Source organism: Meles meles, chromosome 1, assembly GCF_922984935.1.
Source record: "Meles meles chromosome 1, mMelMel3.1 paternal haplotype, whole genome shotgun sequence".
In the NCBI taxonomy this organism is placed as follows: Eukaryota; Metazoa; Chordata; class Mammalia; order Carnivora; family Mustelidae; genus Meles; species Meles meles.
In genome coordinates, this window is record NC_060066.1 from 151,684,395 (window position 1) to 151,709,882 (window position 25,488).

The 25,488-nt window shown below is 44.2% G+C and overlaps 1 protein-coding gene across 2 annotated transcripts in view; it reads right to left on the minus strand.

The window, feature by feature from the left end:
* AK5 (adenylate kinase 5) overlaps nt 1–25,488 on the minus strand; it is a 239,145-nt gene that overhangs the window by 27,323 nt on the left and 186,334 nt on the right. For both annotated transcript variants that reach the window (XM_046020688.1, XM_046020677.1), the window contains exons 11-12: nt 7,417–7,580; nt 6,230–6,346 (exon numbers count right to left, since the gene is read on the minus strand). In XM_046020688.1, coding sequence (XP_045876644.1) covers nt 6,230–6,346; nt 7,417–7,580 — 281 coding nt within the window. The remainder of the gene's footprint in view (nt 1–6,229; nt 6,347–7,416; nt 7,581–25,488) is intronic.

Below are 25,488 nucleotides of genomic sequence, written 5' to 3' on the forward strand. Positions count from 1 at the left end.
ATTCATTAATGAAACTGGGCACTCCCGTATTTTTTGAGATGACATCGTGATTTTTAGCTTTGGTTGGAACTGCCTGCTCACCACACTAATGACTCTTCCTCACTCTGAGTTCCAGTTAGGTTTCTTCTCTGCCACATTTTTTTTTTTAAAGATTTAATTTATTTATTTGAAAGAAAGAGAGCGAGCACAAGCAGGGGAGGGGCAGAGGGAGAGGGAGAAGCAGGCTCCCCACTGAGCTGGGAGCAGGGCTCCATCCCAGGACACAGAGACCATGACCCGAGCCCAGACTTAACCAACTGAACCACGCCGGCACCCCTCGGCCAATTCTAATGCCTGTCTGAATGGGGCCCACGGTGGGGGGTGGGGGGTTCTGCTTTAGTTGTGGGGAGATCATATAGGTTTGTGAATTCATACATACCAAACAGCAGGGACAAACCACTGGCCATGTAAAACATTTACCTCATGCTACCTGGGTTACAGGCAAAGGGGAAAGGTTTGACGGAGTAGGGATTTACAGATTTGTGTGAGGTATGACTCTGGGGCACCTGGGTGGCTCAGTTGGTTAAGTCTGACTCTTGATTTCCACTCAGGTCATGATTTCAGGGTCATGGGATCAAGCCCCGTGCCATGCTCTGTGCTGAGCCTGGAGTCTACTTCTGATTCTCTCTTTCCCCTCCCTCTCCCCCATCCCCAGCATGTGAGTGCTCTCTCTCTCTCTCAAAAAAAAAAAAAAAAAAAAAAAAAGTGACCCTAATTTAGATAATATTTTATAGCCTTATAAAGTTTACAAAACACATTTATGTATGTTCTGTCATTCAGGGTTCACAAAATCCTCAAATTAGGTTTTGGCAGGTGTATTATTACCTCCGATTTATAGAGGAGGAGCCTGAAGTTGAGGGATTTGCCCAGCATCACACTAATATACGACAGGGACAAGATTCAGTTTTTTGGATTCTGGACCACATGAGTGACATGAGCTTTAAAGGGGCTGTATGTGAATGCCACTGCTCAAAACAGTTTGGAACCCACAGGCCTAAAATCGGGGACTTGCCTGCAGATCTAGTTCTAAAAACCCTCAAGGGAGAATACGGATTCTAACTCTGTTATTGTTTGCACACCGTTGTTGACAAAAAAAGGGGATGCCCATCTTTACCATGCATCTTCCTTACCACAGTGGACCATTTGAGGGCTTCAAAAGAACAATTTAGCAAAGTGGACTTTTCAAAGACATTCTCCCCCTAGCACTCCAAGCAAGTGCGTGACCATCCTGACTCTCTTGGAGGCCCTTCCGGGGCTCTTTGGACCTTAAGTTCACAGACAAAATAAGTGTGAAATCACCAAGAGTTGTGCTGCCACCGTGAAGCCTGAACCTCAGTGAACACCATGGCCTGTGGCAGTTACAGGGTGTCTCCCACTGTATTTGAATGATGTGTTTCTACAACCGCCAAACTCTGTGGGGTCAAGGCCTGACCCAACAACTCCTTTCTATCTTCTCTTTGCCCTCCAGCCTTGCCAAGGCCCTGCTTCTGAAGTCATGTAGAAAAAATTGCCCTGTTCCTCCATTCAGCCTGAATCCTCAGGAGCCTTATCTACAGTTTGACTGAAAGACTAGGAGAAGCTACAATGTAAAACAATCTACAGAAGACTCAGTATGGTGAAGATGTCAATACCACCCAATGCGATCTACAGATTTAAAACTATCCTTATCAAAGTCTCAATGGTACTGGCGTTTTTTTGTTTGTTTGTTTGTTTTGTTTTTGTTTTTGCTGTTGTTGTTTTTGTTTTTTACAGAAGTAGAAATACCCATCCTAAAATTCATATGGAATCTCAAGGTTTCCTGAATAGGCAAAACAATCTTGGAAAAAGAACAAAGTTAGAGGTCTCACACTTCCTGATTTAAAAACTTATTACAGGGTGCCTGGGTGGCTCAGTGGGTTCAGCTGCTGCCTTCCGCTCAGGTCATGGTCTCAGGGTCCTGGGATCAAGTCCTCTCTGCGCAGCAGGGAGCCTGCTTCCCCCTCTCTCTCTGCCTGCCTGTCTCCCTACTTGTGCTCTCTCTCTCTATCAAATAAATAAATAAAATCTTTAAAAAAACAAAAACAAAAACTTACTACAAAGTCACAGTGATATGAACAGTGTGAGACTGGCATAAAGACAGACATATAGACTAATGGAATACAATAGACGGCCCAGAAATAAACTCTTACATAGATGGTCAAATGATTTTTTTTTTTTTTTTTTTTTTTTTTTTTAAAGATTTTATTTTATTTATTTGACAGTGAGAGAGAGATCATAAGTAGGCAGAGAGGCAGGCAGAGAGAGAGGAGGAAGCAGGCTCCCTGCGGAGCAGAGAGCCCGATGTGGGGCTCGATCCCAGGACCCTGAGATCATGACCTGAGCCGAAGGCAGCGGCTTAATCCACTGAGCCACCCAGGCGCCCCTTGGTCAAATGATTTTTGACAAAGATGTCAAGACCATTCAGCTGGGGAAAAAACAGTCTTTCCAACAAATAGCTTTGGGAAGACCAGATAGCCACATACAAAATAATGAAATTGGACCTTTACTGTGCACCATATACAAAAATTGGTCAAAATGAATTAATGACCTAAAGGTAACTAAAGCTATAAAATTCTTAAAGAAAACAGGAGAAAAGCTTCACGACATTGGATTTGGGGCTGTGGTTTCTTGAACATGTCATTAAAACACAGGGAATAACAGCAAAAACAGATAAATTAGACTATATTGAAATAAAAAACCTCTGTGTATTAGGGTGCCTGTCAGGCTCAGTCAGTGGAACACATGACTCTCGATCTTGGGGTTGTGAGTTTGAGCCCCACTGTGGGTGTGGAGATTACCAAAAAAATAATAGCTTAAAAAAATCCCTGTGCAACAAAGGACACAATCAGTAGAACAAAAGGAAACATACAGAATGGGAGAAGGAGAAAATGTTAACAAATCATATATCTGATAAGGGGTTCATATCCAGAATATATAAATAACTCCTACAACCCAATAACAAGAAACCAAACAACCTGATTAAAAAATGGGCAAGGAATGTGACTAGATTTCTCTGAAGAAGATACATGGATGGCCAACAAGAACATGAACAGATGGTCAACATAATTCATCTTTAAGAAGATGCAAACCCAGGGGCACCTGGATGGCTCAGTGGGTTAAAGTCTCTGCCTTCGGCTCAAGTCATGATCCCAGCGTCCTGGGATCGAGCCCCGCATTGGGCTCTCTGCTCAGCAGGGAGCCTGCTTCCTCCTCTTTCTCTGCCTGCCTCTCTGCCTACTTGTGTTCTCTGTCAAATAAATAAATAAAATCTTAAAAAAAAAAAAAAAGAAGATGCAAAAAACCACAATAAGAAATCACCTCATGGGGCGCCTGGGTGGCTCAGTGGGTTAAGCCTCTGCCTTCGGCTCAGGTCATGATCTCAGGGTCCTGGGATCTAGTCCCACATCTGGCTCTCTGCTCTGCAGGGAGCCTGCTTCCTCCTCTCTCTCTCTGCCTGCCTCTCTGCCTACTTGTGATCTCTGTCTGTCAAATAAATAAATAAAATCTTAAAGAAAAAAAAAAGATTCTCTCTTTGTCTCCCTCTACCCCTCCCCACTGTTAAAAAAAAAAAAAAAAAAAAAAAAAAAAAAAAAGAAATCACCTCATGCCCGTTAAGGTAGGGACTAGCCAACCCCCCAGAAAATAACAGGGGTTTGTGAGGTTGTAGAGAAGCTGGAACCCCCGTGCTCTGCTGGTAGGAATGTAAAATAGCGTAGCGGCTGAGGTAGGTGGTGTGTGATAGAAATACCAGACGCTCCAGTGATTACACTTCTGTATATATACCCAAAGGAGTTGAAAGCAGAGTCCTGAAGAAGAGATTTGTAGGTCCATGTTCATAGCCTTATTTACAACAGCCAACCCAAGTCACTGTTCATGAGTGAATGGATAACCAAAATATTGTTCAACTGTAAAAAGGAAGGAAATTGTAACATGTGCTACAACTTGGATGAGCCTTGAGGACATGATGCTAAGTGAAATAGGCCAGCCACAAAAGAACAAATTAGGCTGATTCCACCTAGGAGAGGTCCCTAAAATAGTCAGATTCTTAGAGACGGAAAGTAGAATGGTGGCTTCAGGGGCTGAGGGGAGAGAGACAGGGAGTTGTTGTTTAATGGGTGTAGAATTCCTGTTTTCCAAGACTTCTTGAGAGTGGTTGCACAACAATGCAAATACACGTAACACTATTGAACTCTACACTTAAAAGTGGTTAAAATGTTAACTTTTCTGTTATGTGTATTTTAGCATGATATTTAAAGAAAGAATAACATAGGGCACCCTGGGTGGCTCAGTCGTTAAGTGTCTGCCTTCGGCTCGGGTCATGATCCCAGTGGCCTGGGATCCAGACCACATCCGGCTCCCTGCTTGGTGGGGAGTTTGCTTCTCCCTCTCCCACTCCCCCTGCTTGTGTTCCCTCTCTCGCTGTGTCTCTCTCTGTCAGATAAATAAAGTCTTTTTTATTATTTTTAAAGATTTTATTTATTTATTTGTCAGAGAGACAGGCACAGCGCGAGAGGGAACACAAGCAGGGGGAGTGAGAGAGGGAGAAGCAGGCTTCCCGCGGAGCAAGCAGCCGGACGTGGGGCTGGATCCCAGGACCCTGGGACCTGACCTGAGCTGAAGGCAGACGCTTAACGACTGAGCCACCCAGGCGCCCCAAATAAAATATTTTTTAAAGAAAGGATAACAATCTTTTCGAATAACAAAAATTTCGAATACTTTTTGAAAAAAAGTAGTTGATGTATGTTGAAGTTGGAATTCTTCAAGTGGTTTGTTTTGTCGGGGGAAGCTCAGTGGAATAGTGGATGTGAGCGCCCCCCACTGGGAACTGCCTGGAACCACCAGTCACAGGCTCTGCTACTCGCTCCTCCTTGCCAGAGGCTCCCCAGCTGAGGGCCAGTGCTGGTGGACTCATCCCACTCTTACCAACTAGGCATTTTTTCTTTGACTCTGGTTGCTAGCAAGAAATGTAGGGGAAGGTGAGCAACTGGCCTTTAAATATTCAGATACTATCTAAGGAAGTTCAATCAAATGGGCTCAGAAGTTCAGACTAATCTCCAGGAGACACACAAGCATGATGCACTGTTATCCACACTGTAGTGTTAGAGATGGATGGAGACGGGACCCCGATTCTTTACCCTACCAGCAGTTGTCACTTACTGGCCCTATGACTGTGGGCAAGTCTCTTTGGGCTGAATTCATCACCTTTAACATGAAGAAAGTAGTTCATCTATCTAAAAAAAGTTATTAAAAATATATAAATGAAATATGAAAATGTCTAAAACTAGTCTAAAGAGCTATCTAGATAAATATTAATACTTGTGAGCTCTGGAATCTTTGTCTAAGAACTGGGGACAAACGTTTCCTGCTTGCTTGGATTTTAGAGGTAAATGGATGTCCAGTGTGTAGCAGCACCAGAGTGAGGCCAGAGGAGGTTCAATAAAGGATAGTTATGATGGTTTTTACTTACTACTGTTCCCCTGTGAGTGGTCCTGCCCCACCTGCCTCACTAGGAGATGAGGGACTTGGGAGGCTGGATGGTGGGAAGTTGGAGCAGTGCATACACTTGGCCTGTCTAGCATCATTTCCCTTGATGGCTTCTAAGGGCATCCCTATTCTTTCTTGGGTAATTTCCCTTCCCTTCCTCAGTCTGCATGCTCCAGGTATGGTGCTCCCTTCTCCCTTTCTCATCCCCGGCCTGGTCTTCCCAAATGAATCAGGGTCCTAGATATTCCATTATATGCCCTCCCATCTTCCCCTTGGCCACAGTGATGGGCTCATGACCTAACCCAGGATAATGAAACACAACCTTGGGTCATCAGCTACTCCCATTGGAAAAGAAAAACACTCTCTCTGAGATCACTTGGATGGTGAAATATAAGCCTGGAATCCAAGAGATGGAGAAAGGCACAACATAATGGATGAACAAATTTGAATACATGGGTCCAACCAAGTGTGAACCACTTCTGGACATTTTAGTTATTTGAGCCAATAAATCCACTACCATCACCTACCCCACTCCCCTCTTTTTGGTCAGTTTGTGTTGAGTTTTTGCATTTGCAACTGAAAGTTCGGTTAATTTAATTAGGAGAGAGATAGACTTTTGAGTTTATCCCCCAACCTCAATGATGTCCTTTATTTTCCTTCTGGAAAGATCCCCATAACAACAGCTCACCCTGCGTCCGAACTCTTCCCCTTGCTTCACTTCTTGGGGATAGCCGTCAATCAGGAAGCCCTTGGTGTCGCTGAGACTGGCCAACATGGCCTCCTTCAGGAGCTCCAGAATGATGCCCTGGAGCAGAGACACTGGTCAGGATCTGAGCTCTTCCACAGAACAACACTAGCATTACCACCCATCTCCACTAGTCATCCCATTTTGACAGGGAGAAAGGTTCATGTAAGATTAACAGCCAACAGAAATAGATCATATTTCATTCATCCTTAGTTTCACTTTCCCCCCACATTTTATTGTCTATGAAGTTAGTACATATCTTACAATCAGTCACAGTTTAATAGCGTTTTTTTTTTCATGCTGGTATAGTTATATATGGAATAGTTTAATAGTTATATTTTACTGGGATGTCTTAAAATAACATCTTAGAATAGATGAAATATAGTGGCTGTATTTCTTATGGTAACACTCCATAAATTAGGCATAATGGCAGTTTAAAACTAGGCAAAACATGGTATAAAATGTGCTTCTCTGTTGATTTTTTCCAGCAAATATTTTATAAAATTTGATATCCACTGACTTGAGAGAATTGCTAGGGACTATAGCTATTTGAAGAGGAAGCATAAGGCTTCAGTAGCTAATATGGCCTGCACTGTACAAGCCCTAATTACAGAGCCTCATAGGGCAGGGATGAATACTTTTTGCTACCCATGGCATCCAGCGGCTCAGAGGTAGATGGTGACTTGAAAGGAAAAAAGAGGCATAAAAGGGATATTCGCTACTTAAACTGTCTACGGAAGATACCAGATTGCAAGATAATGCTATCATACTTTCCAGACAAGACCAAAATGTTATTTTCTATTTTCCAGAGGACTCTAATTATAGGCTCTGTTGCAGAATGCTCACCTGTGCTTTGAAGGTTTTAACACTACGTGAGGACCAGTTCCCCGGGAGAATATGAGATAGACTAACACTCAAGGGTCTGGTAGAGCAACAGAGTGGAAGGAACCTGGGCCGGGACAAGGTCTGGCAGACGGGTCTCTGCTGTGGACCCTCCACCTGCCTCTGGACTTCCACATCAGAGGGAAATAAAATGTAGCTATGGTCTTTGGGGGCTTAGACTAACTGCAACACTCCAAAATATCCCCTCACCCCCAGACCCCCTGCCAGGGAAGGCAGCTGTTGCTTACTGAGGGCACCAGGTCGCCGCGTTCCATGAAGTCTCTGATCAGTTTGCTTCTTTCAGATTCTGACGACAGCTCATTACGCAGGAGGTCACCAGTCGAGAGATGTGTAAATCCATATTTTTCCACCAGCTTTTCACACTGTGTGCCTTTGCCAGAGCCTGGGCCACCTAGAAAAGGAGTCCTGTATCAGACGCCCATCCTAAGTCACCAAGGTGAACAAGCCTACGGACTTTATCCACCAAGCTCGTATCGGGTATTTATGCTTTACAGGGAGGTGTGTTGGGAGGTGTGGATACCGTGGAGAATGGGGTACATTCCCTGCTCCCGAAGAGTGGGCTGTCCAGGGTGGGGGCTGGGCAAGCGTTATACACCCCAACAAGCAGTTAGTAGGTAACTACTGTAGTGGGCAGAGTTCACTCTGTTCCTGGGCACTGGGGAGGGACACGGGACCCTTTGGGTAGAGAAGAAAGAGAAGTTTCCTGGGGAACCGAATATACTCATGTTTAAAGCACTGACCGCGGTGCTGAGTACCCAGTGAGTGCCCAACAAAGGCTAGCTCTTAATTTTTAAAATACATTGTTTTCATTATTAAACAATCCCAAGCACAGAGCAGAATTATCAGTAGAGAATAAAGAACTTTCTGGAATATTTGAGAGTAAGTGGCCAACCTGATGCCTCATCACTACAGAACACTTCAGTTTTATTGCCTCCAGACCAGGAGCCAAGCACGAGCTGCTACGTAACTACCGCTTCAGAATCCGTTCAGATTTCCATGGATTTATCCCAGCCATGTCCTTTGAAGCCAATGGGTCAAGTTCAGAATCACGCATTGCTTTTAGTTGTCAGGTCCTTCTGGTCTCCTTCCACATAGAACGAATTTCTTCATGTGTCCTCCACCCTTTCAAAGATTTTATTTATTTTGTAGAATGTCCCTCAATATGATTTTTTCCCTGCTGTTTTGTGAATATTATTATTACTTCTGAGTATGAGCCATATTCCTTGGATGAGCCATTACACCCTTGACTCTCTTGCCTTCCCCTGCCCCAAGTTCAACCAGTGCTAAGTTGTAGGATTTTACACCTGAAAATAATAGCTAACCTTTATCAGGAGCTTACTGTAGCACTCATTGTTCTAAGCATTTTATGTATTAATTTAAAATAATTTTGAGTCAGGTGCTATTTCCCCCTTTTTATAGCTGGGGAAGCAGAGGCACAGAGAATTAACTCAGCCGCCATAGCTGCCTGGCTAGTAGGTAGCAAGTCAAGGACCTGAAGCCTGGACTCTGGCTCTCAGAGGCATTTCCTCTTCTCTTCCCTGCTAGCCAGGCTGGTCTGTACGGTGAGCACGTCCTCAAGAGTGGGTACGGAGGAGTGGGTAAGACTCTGGAGTCCAGCAGACCTGCTCGCAGGATGATTTGCCTGAAAAGAAATTGACGCTTCCCAGCTCCAGAGCATTCAGTGACTTTCCAGTCCCCACAGGATGAGATCCAGACTCCTCAGAGGGGCATTTCAACCTTCCAGAATCTAGTTTAACCTCTCCAACCCTTCTTTTTGTGTGTGTGTCTTATCCTCTCCCAACGCTGTCATGTCCAGCTACGTCCTGTCCTTGCAACAAGATGTAACTTTTCCAGGCCACCATGCTTTTGCTCTCCCAGATTCCTTCCTCCTCTAACTATTGAGATCCTCATTATCTCTTTGGCCTCCATCAAACGCCTGCCCCTTCCACCAGGAAGTCCCCCTCTGTGAGAGTGAGTGGTTTCAGCAGCAGGTCGGTGCCCTCAGCCTGTCTGCCACTTGAACTCCAGGTCCCTCCGTAGTATCGCACCTTGCACACAGTAGGTGTTTCGTAAGTGCCTGATGAACTGAAGTTTTCCCTGTTAGAGGGAATTCTGAACATTAAACTGAAAACATGGCAGGGACGTTAACATGGTAGTGAGGATTTATGACTTATTCCGCCATTTCTCTGATTCGCGTCTCTTCATATTCAAAACCTCCTTCTCAGGACAGTTAGCAGCTTCCCTTCTGAGGGAAACTTAGCCTTGTTCCTCATTAGTAGAAGGGCCTCTCCTTCTCTCTCCTTTGCCTTGGCAAAAAATGAAGGAAAGCTGCCTGTTTTTCTACCGCTCACCCACACAGCTGCTGTCAGCTAAGTGGGGAGGGCTCGGTAGCCTCACAGGATTGTCATGGATGGGCTAGAGATAACAGGACAACGGCAATTACAGAGGCTCCCAAGAAGGACGCAGAACACTCAGGAGGAGCAGCCGGTCCCCAGCCAGTGTCACACTTGCCCTGAGCCCTAGGACTCATCTCCCACAATAATAGAAACGGAGCGACAGTACGGGAACAACAGAAGGCCACTCAGGCAAGAAGTGCTTCCAGATAAGAGAGTAAGGACAAGGGTGGGCTGAGCCCCTGCAGAAGCCTCTAGGGCTTCTGTGGCCAGATTTACCTAGAAACCCTTTTCTTGGGATGGTTGGAAGCCAGTCATGTGGAAAAGGTATTTTCAGACTTGGCTTACAAGGCAAAAATGCCGCGTTCCAATGACTTTCTTCTTTCAGCACTCCACTAATGCGACTATTACAGTTTTTGTTCCTCTGAAATGTTATTTAATAAATTTTGACACAAAGGCAATTAAAAATCTTCAGCTCAAATTAACAACAGCTGTGTGTTCAACGGCAGCCCCTGCCCCAGTTAGGAACCTTTTGTGGAGCAACAGCTGCAAATTCTCAGCATTCTTTGGCCAAATGGTGCAGGCACAGTGGAATTTTAAGTAATCTACACAATGCCTTGATTCTTCCCATGGCTCCAAACTGGAGAATAAAGTGATTTTTATCACTGCGGTGAAGGCACAAAAACTGCAAGTAGAAATATGGATTTTCATATAATGTCACTTGCATGTCTTTGAGGCCTTACGAATTTTAATTTTTATTATTTTATTTTTATTTTTAAAATATTTTATTTATTTATTTGACAGACAGAGATCACAAGTAGGCAAAGAGGCAGGCAGAGAGAGAGGGGGAAGCAGGCTCCCTGTTGAGCAGAGAGCCCGATGCGGGGCTTGATCCCAGGACCCTGAGATCATGACCTGAGCTGAAGGCAGAGGCTTTAACCCACTGAGCCACCCAGGCACACCCCTTACGACTTTTTAAATAAAAAACAATGGGGCCTTGATATCCCTCCAGGATAATTAGTTACAACGGAAAAAAATCTTCTGAGGTGCCATGTGTCAGAACGAGTGGGCTGTGCTCTCTGGTGACAAGACGACAGAGAGCAGATGAGGGGCTGTCACACTTCCTGTCATCTCACTGACTTCTGGTGGATCATTGCTCAAGGCTCAAAGCCCTGAGCGACCCTAGACGCAATACCGCCCGGTGTCATTCACACAGTGTCTGCGATATGAGATCCTGTTTTGAAGGGGTCGTCAACACGTCAAAAGAAAAAAAAAAAAACTTCGAGAAACTTTTCTTCTCAATCTCCAATATAGTTTATATTTTTTTCCATGGAAAGACTGACATACGCTATGGTGCAACCAGAAGTACTGGGAGCTCTCAGGTCACGGCTCAGTAGTATCTCCCCCCACCCTCTGCCCCCCCAGGTTCCAACAGTGCTACACAGGAAGAGGCCTGCAGAAGGAGAGCTGTCAACCCAGGGGTCCGCGTTCTTTGAGGTGGAGCTGAAATGAAGCTGCATCCCCTCCACGTGCCCGTCTGGGCCCCTTCCGCAGTGTGCTCTTTATTTCCAGGAGCCCTCCCCTCCCAGGAGGCAGCTCCTGGATCCATCAGTCAAGCCCCTCTTAGGAACCAACTCCTGGCCTCACTGGCCGGCCCCACAAGAGAGCGCCTGCTCCAAAGCAGCTCTTGCACGTTGCTTGGCGCCAGGGTGGGATGGCAAACCTCAGGGGGTGGGGTAGCATGTTCTGGGCGCAGAGAGAAAAGACCAAACAAATCATGTCAGGAGAAGAATTAGCTGAACCCTAAATTCAAACAAAGGCAAGTATACAGGTTTCTATTCCACTTTTATGTTTCAATATTTCAAATAGGAATGGCATAAAGCAGATTACAATGTCCCCTGTGGACACTGAATCCAGCATCACAGCAATGAGCTAAACCTAGCAGCCGGGTCCTTAAACACTGGGAGGGACTCCTCGCCCCAGCAGGAATCCCTCCTTCTATCAGTCTACCAACTACTTAAGGTCTGTCTTCCATATTGGACTCGGTGGTTCACAAGCACAGGCTATGGGTATGCTTTGCTCACTTGGGTGCCCAAACACAGTGTCTGAAGAGACACCTCATAATCATGGCTGAAAGAATGAATTATTTTTATTTTATTTTATTGTTTTAATTTCAGGATAGTTAACATACAGGGTTATGTTAGTTTCAGGTGTACACTATAGTGACTCAACACTTCCACACATCACCCAGTGCTCGTCATGGCAAGTGCACTCCTTGGTCCCCATGACCTATTTCACCCATCTTCCCCAATAACAAATTATTTGATGATGAAAGGATCCTCTCCTTCTTCCTGCTCCAAAAACTTGCTCCTCTTTCTTGTCCACATGAAATGGACTCCTCTCAGTCGACACCATCTTATCTCTCTTCAGTGTAACAAGAGGCTGGTTTCTTTCCAATCCAAAGGAAAATATTTCTACCATTGTCTGCATCCTCTTGTTATTTTCATTTTCTTTTTCGGTTATACTTCCCTCTTTTTTGTTGACTCCCTGTCCTCTTGCAAGCCACATCCTGCTCTCATCACTCTCCGAAGTTGATCTTTTAGAGTTCAAGAGTGATTGTGTAACTGTCATATAATTTAATGACCTTCTTTTGTCTTTACTGTTTTTGTCCCTTTAGTAGCACTTAATACCATTGAGAAACATCTTGGAATTTTCTCTTCCGCTGGCTTCCAGGACATGTATTTTGCCCACATTCTCTTGCTTTCTTTGCTAGGCTGAAGCTCACAAAGAGTGCAGACCGCTTTGGTTTTGTTGGTATCCCCACAGGACCTGGCATGCTGTCACAGGGGATTGTTCCGTAAGGCCAGTGTCCAGGAGTCCTGTGGCCCCACGAAAGTGACAACTCTCTTTCCTTCCATGTCAAAGGAATATTGGACCAAATGACTCAAGTTCTGGGTTTATATCTCATATCTGTATCCAGTTAGAGGACACTGATCAAGTCACATATCCTCTTTGAGCGTCAACCTCTGTAATTACAAATTAGGGAACAGCACTTTTATACTGTGATACTATTTTAACATCTTTGGAGATGGATCGTCTTCACAGTTACAGCTTGTGAAGGTATCAAATATCTTTTGCATAGCAAACTATCTTGTTTTTATATAGTCATCAGAGCGGTTTAAAGATCTATACGATTCCTACCTCTTGAAATACTTCTTTCTTCCTAAATGAAAATGTGTTCCAAGGTTAGGTTTAGATTTTTGTGACCGAATGATTCCTTTCAGAGAAAAACTATTATTCCATCGGATCATGAACTGACTGTGCCCTAGGAATGATCCCCAGCCACTGCAGGGCTATGAGTCACTTTCAACTTTCTGCATCTGGGATGAGCTGTGTCACCACGCTGAGTTTCAGCAGGCTGTTGCTGAGAACTGACTCTGTCTGACCGGAAACAACTAAGAAAAATAGATCTTTATCCTCAAAGACAACATCTCTATGAGTTCTGAAATGCACTGCTGCTTCAGGTTATTTGGTGAATAGGATAAAATATGCCAGTGACAAGGTCAGCTGCAGGGTATATGGAAAAACTTCACACGTGACCATGAACTTCTTGATGGCAGGTGCTACATCTCATGTATCAGTGTCTGGTGTATAGTGGGCACTCAGTAGTTGTTAGATCAGTGAGTGAATGAATAAATGGATGGTAAACAATCTGAGGGCTTCAGGGAGTGGGAGGTAGCCCTGTACATGACATTGGGAGTTAGCCGACTTTGGTCCTAGGCCATTCCTGCATTGAACTAGCTGCGTGACCATGGGAGACCTTGGGAGAGCTTGCCTCTTTGGATGCTGGCTGGCTTCCTTGTCTGTGAATTGAAGAGTCTGGATTAAATTAGTGGTTTTTTCTCTCTCTCTGTGTTTATATGTGTGTTTATGTTTATGTGTGTGTTTATTACTCTAAGTTTATGACTCTTAGAGTCATTTAATCCTTACAATAATTATTTGAACTGTTTTTTGTTTGTTTGTTTGTTGTTGTTAAAGGTTTATTTATTTATCTATCAGAGAGAGAAAGCGTGCACAAGCAGGGGGGAGTGGCAGGCAGAGGGAGAAGCAGGCTCCCCGCCAAGCAGGGAGCCCGATGTGAGACTCAATCCCAGGACCCTGGGATTGTGACCTGAGCCAAAGGCAGACGCTTAACTGACTGAGCCACCCAGGCGTCCTGAAGTGTTAAGTGAAAAATCTGTGTCCGAGGCCGCACCTGTGCCTTGGCACAGCCTCTACAGCCTCTCACATGTATGGCCATTCTGGAAATGAGGTAGACCTGCACATCCTTCAGTCAAGCAAGACCCAGGCTTTCATGATGGCCCCATAGGGTTGCCAGCTGTCATCCAGTGAATTATTGTATCAGACATGCTTACACTACACCCCATCACTGTTTATCTAAAATTCGAATTTAACTAGCTGTCTTGTATTTGTATTTGTTAAAACTAGTAACCCAATCAGCATCCACCCGCCCCCCAACTAACCTGGAGACTTTAGGGACATGATTTTATCTCTGTTGTAAATAGTCAATGATTCTGCTATTCACAGAATCTATCATACATGCAGAAAGATGTGTGAAATGCCTCATTAAGACAAGATGCTGGAATTGGTTCCATGACTTTAGCTCTTAGGTAGAGACAAGACAAGGAAGGTTCAGGTCCTGGGTGAGAGGAAACGGCACGCACCAAGGCAGGGATTCCTAAACATTTCCACCACATGATGCTGTGAACTACTACAGCTCTTAGTACAAAACACTCTCCATCCTAAATGCATTTCCATTCTAATCCCATCTCCATCCCAACCACATCCCCATCTAAACCCATCTCCGTCCCATATCCATCTCCAAACCAAACCCAAATCCATCCCATCCCCATCCCCATTCTTATTCTAATCCCATCTCCATTCCATTGCACCTTCATTCTACGCCATCTCCATCCCATCCCAACTCCATCTCACCCCATCTCTCTCCCATCCCACCTCCATCTTAGCCCATCCCCATCCTAACTCTATCTCTAAACAGAGACGGAGGCACGATTTCCAAATTGCAGTATAAATACTACTAAAAAACCTGTCTTCTTCTTCTTCACCCAGAGGTCTCCAGGGTCCGTTCCAGACCCGACTCATCAAGTTTACAGACCAGAGCCTTGCAAAAGTTGCTTCAGTCAGCCCCCCCACCACTTTTTTGAGGGGGGGGAGGGTAGAGGGCGAGGGAGAGAATCTTAAGCAGGCTTGTCTGCCTGATCTCACTGCCCTGAGATCATGACCTGAGCTGAAATCAAGGGATGAACATTTAACTGACTGAGCTACCCAGGCACCCTCAGTCAGGCTCTTCCTATTTAGGTCTCTAAATTCTGAGAATTTATTATTCTAGAGTATTCTGACTCTTCCAAATTCATCTTAAAGTTATCAAGCCACCTTTTCCTATTTTGTAGCCCATTACACTATGATCTTAGGCATGCATTAAACGAATATAGTAGGCAATTTAGAAACTTAGCCTGTCTTTTCTATGTTTTCCTTTTTTTTTTTTTAAAGATTTTATTTGACAGACAGAGATCACAAGGAGGCAGAGAGGCCGGCAGAGAGAGAGAGGAGGAAGCAGACTCCCTACTGAGCAGAAAGCCCGATGCAGGGCTCGATCCCAGGACTCTGGGATCATGACCCGAGCCGAAGGCAGAGGCTTTAACCCACTGAGCCACCCAGGTGCCCCAATGTTTTCCTTCTCTTAAAGAAAATACTCCAGTGGTGCCTGGGCGGCTCAGTTGCCTGGGTGTCTGCCTTTGTCTCAGGTTGTGATCCCAGGGTCCTGGGATTGAGCCTGGCGTCAGACTCCCTGCTGGGCGGGAAGTCTGCTTCTCCCTCTCTCCCACTGCCTGCTGCTCACTCTGCTTGTGCTCTCTCTCTGTGAAATAAATAAATAAATAACATCTTTTAAAAAAAGAAAGAAAGAAAATAGTTTTTCTCTACTGTCGAAGAAATATATGCTCCTTATTGAAGATTTAAATAATTCAGAAAAGTAAAAAGAAAAATCTCCCGCAATCCTACTTCCCAAAGGTCACTGCCAGAAATACATTTTGTTTTCTTTCTTTCCATCTTTCTTTCATTCAAGATTTCATATTTATTAGAGAGAGAGAGAGAGCACGAGCAGAAGGAGAAGCAGGCAGAGCGGGGAGGAAGAAGCAGACTCTCCATGAGCTGAGCTCGACATGGGGCTCGATTCCAGGCCTCTGGGAATGTGACCTGAGCCGAAGGCAGACGCTTAACCATCTGAGCCACCCAGGCACCCCTGTTTTATTTCTTTGCAGCTTTTTTCCTATACATGGTCTTCTGGTTTGGTTTCAACTGGGAATCTGTCTGCACTGACATTTCTCCTCTTTGGGCTTCTGTATTCTCATCTGAAAATAAGCTTGTTGGACTAGATAAATTCCAAGGTCATTTCCAGCATTCTGTATTTTTGTCTTTGTCAGAGAACGTAGAGGATATTTGTACTTGCAGTCTATTTATGTGCTGTAAAAGGAAGTGAGGATATTTAAGACCGGTAGAGACATTTGTGGTGGATGGTAGTTGGATTACATCTGGGGTTTTGTGTTCAATTTTGGGCCACACCACGGAAATTGGAAGTCTTATATGCTATGATGGGAATATAAAATTGGTACAATCTTTCAGAAGGGCAATCTGGTATATAAGTCAAAAGTCTTAAATTTTTTTAGTCAGTGGATTTATTGTAAGGAAAAAAATCACTGTTTTGTACATAGATATTCATTAAAGAATTTTTAATGAAAGCAAACATTTGGTGAAAAACTCATGACAATAAGAATAAACTGAATAAATTACAGCAATTCAAAGAAATAATGTGTGGTCACTGAAGTGATGTATTGAACGAAGACAGATACAAACACACATACAGTATGATTCCATTTATATAAAGTTAGAAGTACGTATGGTATTTCTTGCAAAAGACAGTGAATAGGAGGGGGGCACAAGGAACCTTCTGGAATGTTGGTCGTGTTCAATATCTTGATCTGCATGTTGGTAAGTTGAAAGTGACACTTAGGAAAATTTATCAGGCTAAACACTCATGATTTGAATGATTTTGTTTTTCTGTTTCAGTTCAATTGCAATAAAGTCTCAAGACATGACATAATATATTCAGGTTCTTGGAAAGGCCCATAAGATATTTTGTTAGGTATAAAAAGTGGGATTTAAGGTTGCATAATCTCATTTTGATGAAAAATGTAAATTTAAAAATATATACATAGAAAAAATGAAGAGGGCTATAAATCAAAATCTTAAGTATTCATCTCTAAGCTTTGGGATTTTGGGTGATTTGTTGTGATTGATACATGTTTTCTAGGATGAAGATATCTTTTTTTTTTTAAGATTTTATTTATTGATTTGACAGAGAACACAAGTCGGCAGACAGGCAGGCAGAGAGAGAGGGGGAAGCAGGCCCCCTACTGAGCAGAGATTTTTTTTTCCCCAGTGCGGGGGCTCGATCCCAGGACCCTGGGATCATGACCTGAGCCGAAGGCAGAGGCTTTAACCCACTGAGCCACCCAGGCGCCCCACTTTAAAGATTTTATTTACTTATTTTGAGAGAGAGTGAGTGAGAGAAAGAGAGAGAGAGAGAGAGCACAAGGCAGGGGAGGAGCAGAGGAAGAGGGAGAAGCCGACTTCCTGCTGAGCAAGGAGCAGGACATGGGGCTCCATTCTAAGACAGTGACCTGAGCTGAAGGCAGACTCTTAACCGATTGAGCCACCCACTTGCCCTGGAGATGTATTATTTTTATAAAAAGAGAAGAAGTTTTTAAACTTAAAAAAAAAAAATATCTGGCAATCTGTTTTAGGAGAGATTTTGGCTGCACAAGTCCAAAGAGAATCGAGGGAGTGGGAAATAATAAAAGTAGAGCAAATTCCTGAAGGGTAGTTTTTCCCTTAGCCACTTCCTTACCTATTCACCAGCCCTGGACTCATCCTTGGTCAACATCACATTATTTCTCAGTATCCAGTGCTTCTACAATTTGGTCCATCTTCTTGTTCCTGGTCCATGAAGGGCATATTCCTACTACTGTAATTTGTTCCCTACTTAAAAATCTCCCTTCTTGGAAGCCCCCCTCTCCTCAGCTCCCTCTCAAGCTTAGGGGATCCCATCCATTCCTGGTGCTCAGCCTCCCCAGGAAGGGGCTCCCAATCATTGAATCATTGCACTTTCTTTGTCCTCCCATCCCTGCTAAAACTCACTAAAAATTCCTTTGTCAGTTAACTCTACACTGTCCTATATTAGGTCTAAAGTTTTCATAAACATCAACTCTTACCTCATCAAATACATTATTAGCTCCTTGAGGGATGGGAACATTAAAAAACAACAACAACTCCTCCTTTTCTTATTTTCCTATCTTCAAGGACAGTTTAACATTAAATCAACTCTAGTCTACATTCCCTTCTTGGAATGACGGTAGTACTCGGAATCAGTACGGTCGAAGTCAATGATTTGCTATTTGTGTTGTGTTTTGCTTCCTGGCCTCTAGGCCAGTTCATGGTGCTGGACTTGAACTTGATTCTGATAGAGGAGCCACATGCTGCTTTACTTGGCAAAATTTATCAAAGGCATGAATTTTTGAATTTTGTTTCTGTGGGAAGGGACCAGAAAGACTTTATAAACACTCCACATTGATCTCCCAGGACCCACCCAGAGGAAGAGTTTCTTAGTTATGGTTGGTTCTTAAAAATAGCCGAGCCCCCTTGGGGCGCCTGGGTGGCTCAGTGGGTTAAGCCGCTGCCTTCGGCTCAGGTCATGATCTCAGGGTCCTGGGATCGAGTCCCGCATCGGGCTCTCTGCTCAGCAGGGAGCCTGCTTCCCTCTCTCTCTCTCTGCCTCTCTGCCTAAAAAAAAAAAAAAAAAAAATAGCCGAGCCCCATGGGGTACCTGGGTGGCTCATTTGGTTAAGTGTCTACCTTTGGCACAGGTCATGATCCCAGAGTCCTAGGATGGAGCCCCACACTGTGTTCCTTGCTCATCAGGGAGCCTGCTTCTCCCTCCCCCTCTGCCCGCCACTCCCCCTGCTTGTGCTCTCTCTTTTTCATTCTGTCAGATGCATAAATAAATAAATAAAATCTTAAAAAAAAAAAAAGGCCAAGCCCTGTAGTTTTACTTATAATGTCTGCTCCTGTCATTATGTCTCTGAGAAGGTTATTGGTAGAAGACAACTTAAAATATTTACTTCTGACAATGAAGTCTTTATAGTTTCCATTCCATTTTAATTGATTCATTCATTCTTTCTAAAGATATGTAGGGGGAAAAAGAAAAAGAAAGGGCATAGTCTTTGTCTTCTAGGAGATTTAGTAAAAACCATTCTCCAATCAACGGCCATCACTGCCTTCAAGCAAGCAGTCAGTGGACCAAGGAGTCTCCAGGAGTAGATTCTAGGAGACTGGCGTTTGGGTTCAGCCAATTTTCTCACTGCTTAACATTCTCTCCCTTTCTCAACAAATGTTGGAATGAGGGACCATCTCAGAGCCTGCCTCAACAGCTCCACCCAGACCAAGTTGAGGATTTCCAAGAAAAAGAAGACTGTTCTGCTTGCTGCTCTGTCCATGCCACCTTCGCACACATTTACTATAGGAGTTGGTCCACGCAGGATAATATGTAATTGGACCAAATGAGTTTGCTCCACTTTAAACTGGGATCATTTGGCTGGTGTGGATGGGAAGTTGCATGGCTCTGACATGGTGATCCACTTTCTGGTGGAGGCCATTCCTCAAAGCATAGTGGAGCTGCGAGGAACACTGCCTTCAGAGTCAGTGCCCCAGACAATATGAAAAAAATAAATCAACTGGGTCACAGGACTATGTCCTACTAACAGAAAACAGCTGCACTCAGTTACAAGAGGAGAAAGTCTTTCACGGCCTTGACCATCTGATGGTTGGTTGAAATATGGTTCATTTACGACTAAAAAAATGCTCTGAGACTTTTAGTTCTAGAGTCTAGAGCAAAACAAAAGGGAAATACTTTGGGAATGTTGCTTTTGGGAAGGACAAAACAGTTACCCTCGCCTTAATCTCTGGTTTGTTATTCTGTTTTATTCCTCAAGGCTCAACACGGCCTCCTACAGTAACATCTGTGTTGTGTTGTGAACAACTGCAGTAACGTGTCCACAAGAGGAAATGCCGTCAAAGGGCAGGTATAAGCCCAGAGCCCAAGAGATGCTTTCTCACTTCCACTTCCCTGATCCCAGCCAACCCCAGATGCTCCAGGTAAAACACCACTTAACAGGTCAGTCCCTTAGGGAGTGCTTACTTTTAACAAATGACACTAGAAACAGATGAACTTACCCAACCTCTTAAATTGTCATGGCTCCCCCATCCTGTAGGTGTAAGGTGTAAGGACCCCTGTCTAATTCACTTCCGATCCCATCCTAGCCTCCCCTTTCTTAGGATCCTCTTTCTCATTGGCTGTCTCCCCTCATTCACCATATGATAGTTGTAATGATAGCTAATACTTGTTGAACACTTACTGGGAGTACTGTGACATGTGTTAACTCATGTCATCTTCACATCAACACTATGACCCAGATAAAATGATTACTTTCACTTTGCAGGTGAGAAAACTGAGGAAGAGTGCATGTAAGGATGTTGCCCAAGGTCAGCTGGCTAGGACAGAGGGGAGCTAGCATGTGAACTCAAGTAGGTTGTGCTCTTAACTAGATTCTGTACCTCCTCTCCCTCTCTCTCTATTATTATTATTTTTTAAATTTTTGAAATGATTTTATTTATTTATTTGAGAGAGAGAGAGAGAGAGCATGAGAGGAGAGAGGTCAGCAGGAGAAGCAGACTCCCGAGCAGGAAGCCCAATGTGGGACTTGATCCCAGGACTCCAGGATCATGACCTGAGCCGAAGGCAGTTGCTTAACCAACTGAGCCACCCAGGCACCCATCTATTATTATTATTTTTAAAGATTTTATTTATTTGATGGAGAGAGAGAGAGGAGGAGGGAGGGAGAAGCAGGCTTCCCACAGAGCAGGGAGCCCAATACGGGACTTGAGCACACAACCCTGACATCACAACTTGAGCCAAAATCAAGAATCAGACGATTAACTGACTGAGCCATCCAGACCCTCCAGCACTACCTCTCTTTTTATATAAATATGCTCAATTCTCTCACATCCACATTTGACCTCCTTTCTCTCAGAGTCAAATCTCTTGCAAGTTAGTCTATATACATCCTCATTTCCTTACTCCCAAGAACCCCTCAACCAGCTGGCTTTACTCCTCTCTCTTCCACCGAAACTGCTCTCACCAAAGGCACAGTAATTCTGCGGTGGCCAGACTCAGCAGCCATTTGCTCTTGATATTCTGCTTTCCTCTCTGTCTTCTCCTCCCTGGGCTCTGGCATGGGTTTTCCTCAACTTCAGGTCTCAACTTCCCTGCAGCCTCACGGCCCTTAAGCAACCTGGGGTGATCCCTTGCACATGCGTGGTTTCACTGCCGTTGTATCCTGGTGAATTCCACATCTGTGACTACAGCCAGGACTTGTTATTTTGGGTACTAGATTAAAAAAAAGAAAAGACCTCTGTCTAATGGACCTGTTAGCATAAGCATCTCAATCTTTTGAAAATATTTATTTATTTATTTATTGGAGAGAGAGAGAAAGGGAGAGAGCATGAGAGGGGTAAGGGTCAGAGGGAGAAGCAGATTCCCTGCTGAGCAGGGAGCCGGATGTGGGACTCGATCCCTGGACGCCAGGATCATGACCTGAGCTGAAGGCAGACGCTTAACCAACTGAGCCACCCAGGTGCCCAGCATCTCGACTTTAAAATGTTTATAACTAAACTCTTCATCTCTCTCTCTCAAAAGTCATTTCTTCTCCACATGTCTTATCTCCTTGAATGACACCTCTGTTTATCTGGTCATCTAAACTAGCCACTTCTGAGTTATGCTCAGTCCTCTCATTCACCCGAACACAATGGGTCTTTATGTCCTATGGATTCTACTTCCCGAAATCTTTTGGATCGGTTTCCTCTCTTCCACTTCCACAGCCTCCTTGTTCCTCCCCCTGCAGGACCCTCATCTGATCTTGCAGCTGGGCCCCCTGCTGCAGCCTAGGCTCCCTCTTACTGCTTCCAGAATGCGCTTTCTGAAATCCAGATCTGGTGGCGTGTGACGGAGTGAAAGCCTTGGCAGCTCGCTGTGGCAGCTCCCTGTGGCTACAGGCTGAAGTCTGTATTTGTTAGCCCAGTGTTCTCAGCCTTTCCTGCCCTGGATCTGTCTCCCGCCGGGCTCTCACCACTTCCCACCCCCTCATCTCTGATTCTCTCGTGCACGTGCTCCCTCTCCTTGCCATGGACTCACGCCAGCTTTCTTCCCGCTTAGCCCTTGGCCAATTCCTTTTCTTTCTCGGGACTCAGCTGACTTCCCTCTCCACACCCACAACTCGCTTCAGTCTTTCTCCCATCCCTTGTGCCGCTGCCATGACACGTGCCGCGGTGAGGGGGTTGTTGACTCCCTCCCTACAATATGAGCTCCTTCAGATCTCTCATCTTCGTATGATTAAGTCTGTCACTTAGCTGTTATATGGCAAACACTCAATAAAAGTATCAAATGAATTAATGAAGGTCACACAAAGGAATATACAGTTAATGGGAGAATTTAATATAGCAGTGAGAAAATATTTTTATCATTAGAGAGTTACACAGCCCATGTAAAGTCTGTATATCCCCTGGCCAAGGCTATTTTTTCCCTCCACCTCTAAACTAAGCCATTGTTTGAAATCAGTATGTGGTCAAGGTGCTCTATTCAACCCACAAAGAAAATCTCAGAAGCACCAGGTTCCTTCAGATGTACCCAGAACCACATTCTCAAACACTTGCTCATTGTTGCCCCTGGCTCTTTGAAATACTTTTGGTAATGCTCACAAAAAAGATACCCGCGATATGCCTTCTTAGTAAAAAGATGCAGCGTGTATCCCAAAATCAATGTGCTTTGGGGGGGGGGAGGCGGTGTTCAGAACAGTTCAGGTACTTTTACGGCTTCAAATTGTTCCCTGTTTTGAAGTTATTATGGAATTGCAAATAATTGGCAGAACATGGCTGAGGCACTCAGAGATCTGTTTCACTGATATTCGTTTGATGTCTTATTATTTTGTCTTTGCTTTCCGACATCAATAGTTAGCTATATAGGAACAAAGTCAAACAGAAAATTGGGACATTTATTCACATAATTATAGCAAACTCCTCCCCCACCTACTCTACTCCCATAAGCTCTTCTTACTACATATCTGTAACAGTGTTAGAGCATGGGCATTGAAGTCTGGGAACTTGGGGTATGAGTTCCAACTTATTAAACACTTATTAAACATTTATTAAATCACTTATTAAACAGTGTAGCTTTGGGAAATTTCCCTAACCTTCTGAGTCTCTACTTCTTCATCTGTAAAATGGGAAAGAACATGAGTACTGATGACTGGTGTGAGAAGTAAATGTGAGAGTATGTAAAAAGGCAGCACAGTATCTAGAATGTAGTAAGTCACCAGTATATGTTAGTTTTAATATTATTATTAGGTAATTAAAATAAATATTTAAAGGTAGAAGATGAGGACTTGGAGTTATTCAATAGCTTTCACATTTTACTTCCTTGGGGCGACATCTCTGTTGTACATGCTTCCAGTTGAGAGAACAGTTAGCAATGTGTCAATTCATTGGTGGCTCACATTTGGGGTAGACAGAAAACAAATATTATTTTGCCATTTTATTTTAATTTTATTAATATTATTATATTTAAAGACTTTATTTATTTACTTGACAGAGAGACACGCAGGAAGAGAGGGAACTTAAGCAGGGGGAGTTGGAGAGGGAGAAGCAGGCTTCCCGCCAAGCAGGGAGCCTGATGTAGGGCTCTATCCCAGGACCCTGGGACCATGACCTGAGCCAAAGGCAGAGGCTTAATGCCTGAACCACCCAAGCACCCTTATTTTGCCATTTTAAAAGAAATTAAGAGAGGCTAAGGGATTGGCCCAAGGGCACAGAGAGGTTAGATATAAACATAAGATTTGGGGTGTTCTCTCACATCCAGTGCTGGGTCCTTCTAGAGTCTGTGGCATTGATCATTCTTAGTGGGTCTCAGAACAAGCAAAAGAAGCTTTCAGTGAGTCAGGCCTGGAGATGTGGCCTTGGGTGAGCGAACAGGTTGAGTAACTAACTCTTCACCAGGTGATTCTGTTGGTAAGTTAATGGTGTTTCCAAAAAGATTTCAAGAAATGGGTAGGGGGACAATGAGTATGATGGTGTGAGCTCCCCAAACCCTTCACTTGGCAAAAGTCATTCACCTGTGTGCTTTTCTTTTTAGCAATAATTTGCCCTTCTGGATGACTCAATTGACTCAGCAACATTCCTTTCTTGAGGAAATAATTTTTTAAAAAAAGGGAAAAAACCCTGTACTTCTGCCATGTCATGCAGTGTTCCAAGGACTGTTCTGTGTCGTATTGAATGAACCTCATAGTTCTCTAAGCATACTAAGCCTGGATAAAGGTTTATTAATTTGGGCTGATTAAATGAAGAAAGTGTTTTGTTCTATTCAACATTACTTAGAGCCTTTCTGCAGGAAAAAGTTTTGTGTAATTAAGTAGGTTGGTTGTCAGTACACAAGGCCTGCATTTCTCCAACGTTAGAAAGCCATCCCATTGGTTTAAGTGCATTTGAGGCTCTCTTGGAAAGGGCCCAAAGTCTCTCTTCCTTTACTCTCCCATCCTGAAAGGCTGGAGTTGCAAAATACAGACGTCGGGCCAGAAGAGTGCCAAAAGGGCCCTTAATAACCGCGTGCCTTCATGGAGAAAGGTCTGTGGCAATCATGCATCTATATCCGGGACAGAGATGATGTTCAGTTAGGGCAGACCACAGGTTTGACAGTTACATGGAAACATACTTCTTTCTGGGAACCCAGTCTAGCTGATGGGCTACTTGTTTTCATTTTATAGTAGAAACTCAATGAAGTCTAGTCTGAGTTTTCATAGTCTCATCCAATAATTTCTGATAACCGTGATAGTCCATTTCTGGCTATGACTGAATGCTGGTCCCCTTCAAACCCATATGTTAAATCCTGAAGCCCAGTGTCATGGTATCTGGATTGGGGCTTTGGAAGGTGATCAGGGCAGGAGGCTGGAGTGCCCTATGAATAGGATTGTGCCTTTTAAAAAGAGGCCTTAAAGTGCTCCCTCTACCGCCTCCACCATGTGAGGTTACAGGGAAAAGAAGCTGTCTACGAATCAGGATGTCGGCCTTCACTGGACGCCAAATCTGTCAGTGTCTTGATCTTAAACTTCCCAGCCTCCAGGGCTGTGAGAAATGAGTTTCTGTTGTTTACAAGCCACTCAGGCTGTGGTAGTTTGTTACAGCAGCCTGATGGGACTAATTCAAGCTCAAAGGTCAGTCTCCATGTCAGGGCTGTTCTCTCACCTAAAGGGTTCTCTACACCCTTCCTCCAGTCCTGGTTCTTCCAGTGCTACTGATCCCCGAGACCCGTCCCCGCCACCTGCAGCTGGCCCCTGCTTTGGAGTCTCCTGCGGGTCCTCCTGAAGCATTCGTCTTGGCCCACCTCTGACTAGCACCCAGGCTTTCCTTTCAGGCATCCCTCACACCACTGGCTACACAGGAACATTCAGAACTTTTCCAGGCCCACAGCAGCCCAGGGAAAGGGGCTTTCAGTAGATGCACCGCTCTACCCCTGACCCCTTGCTCACATTTGTGAGGTTATTTGTTTTTGGAAGGACAAGTGAAAAGAAAGCACAAGGGACTACTTTATCCTCCAAGATTTCCCAAATGCCAAGTACAGGGTTTCATACACCTGCTTGACAGACCCCATACCTTAATTGATCATAA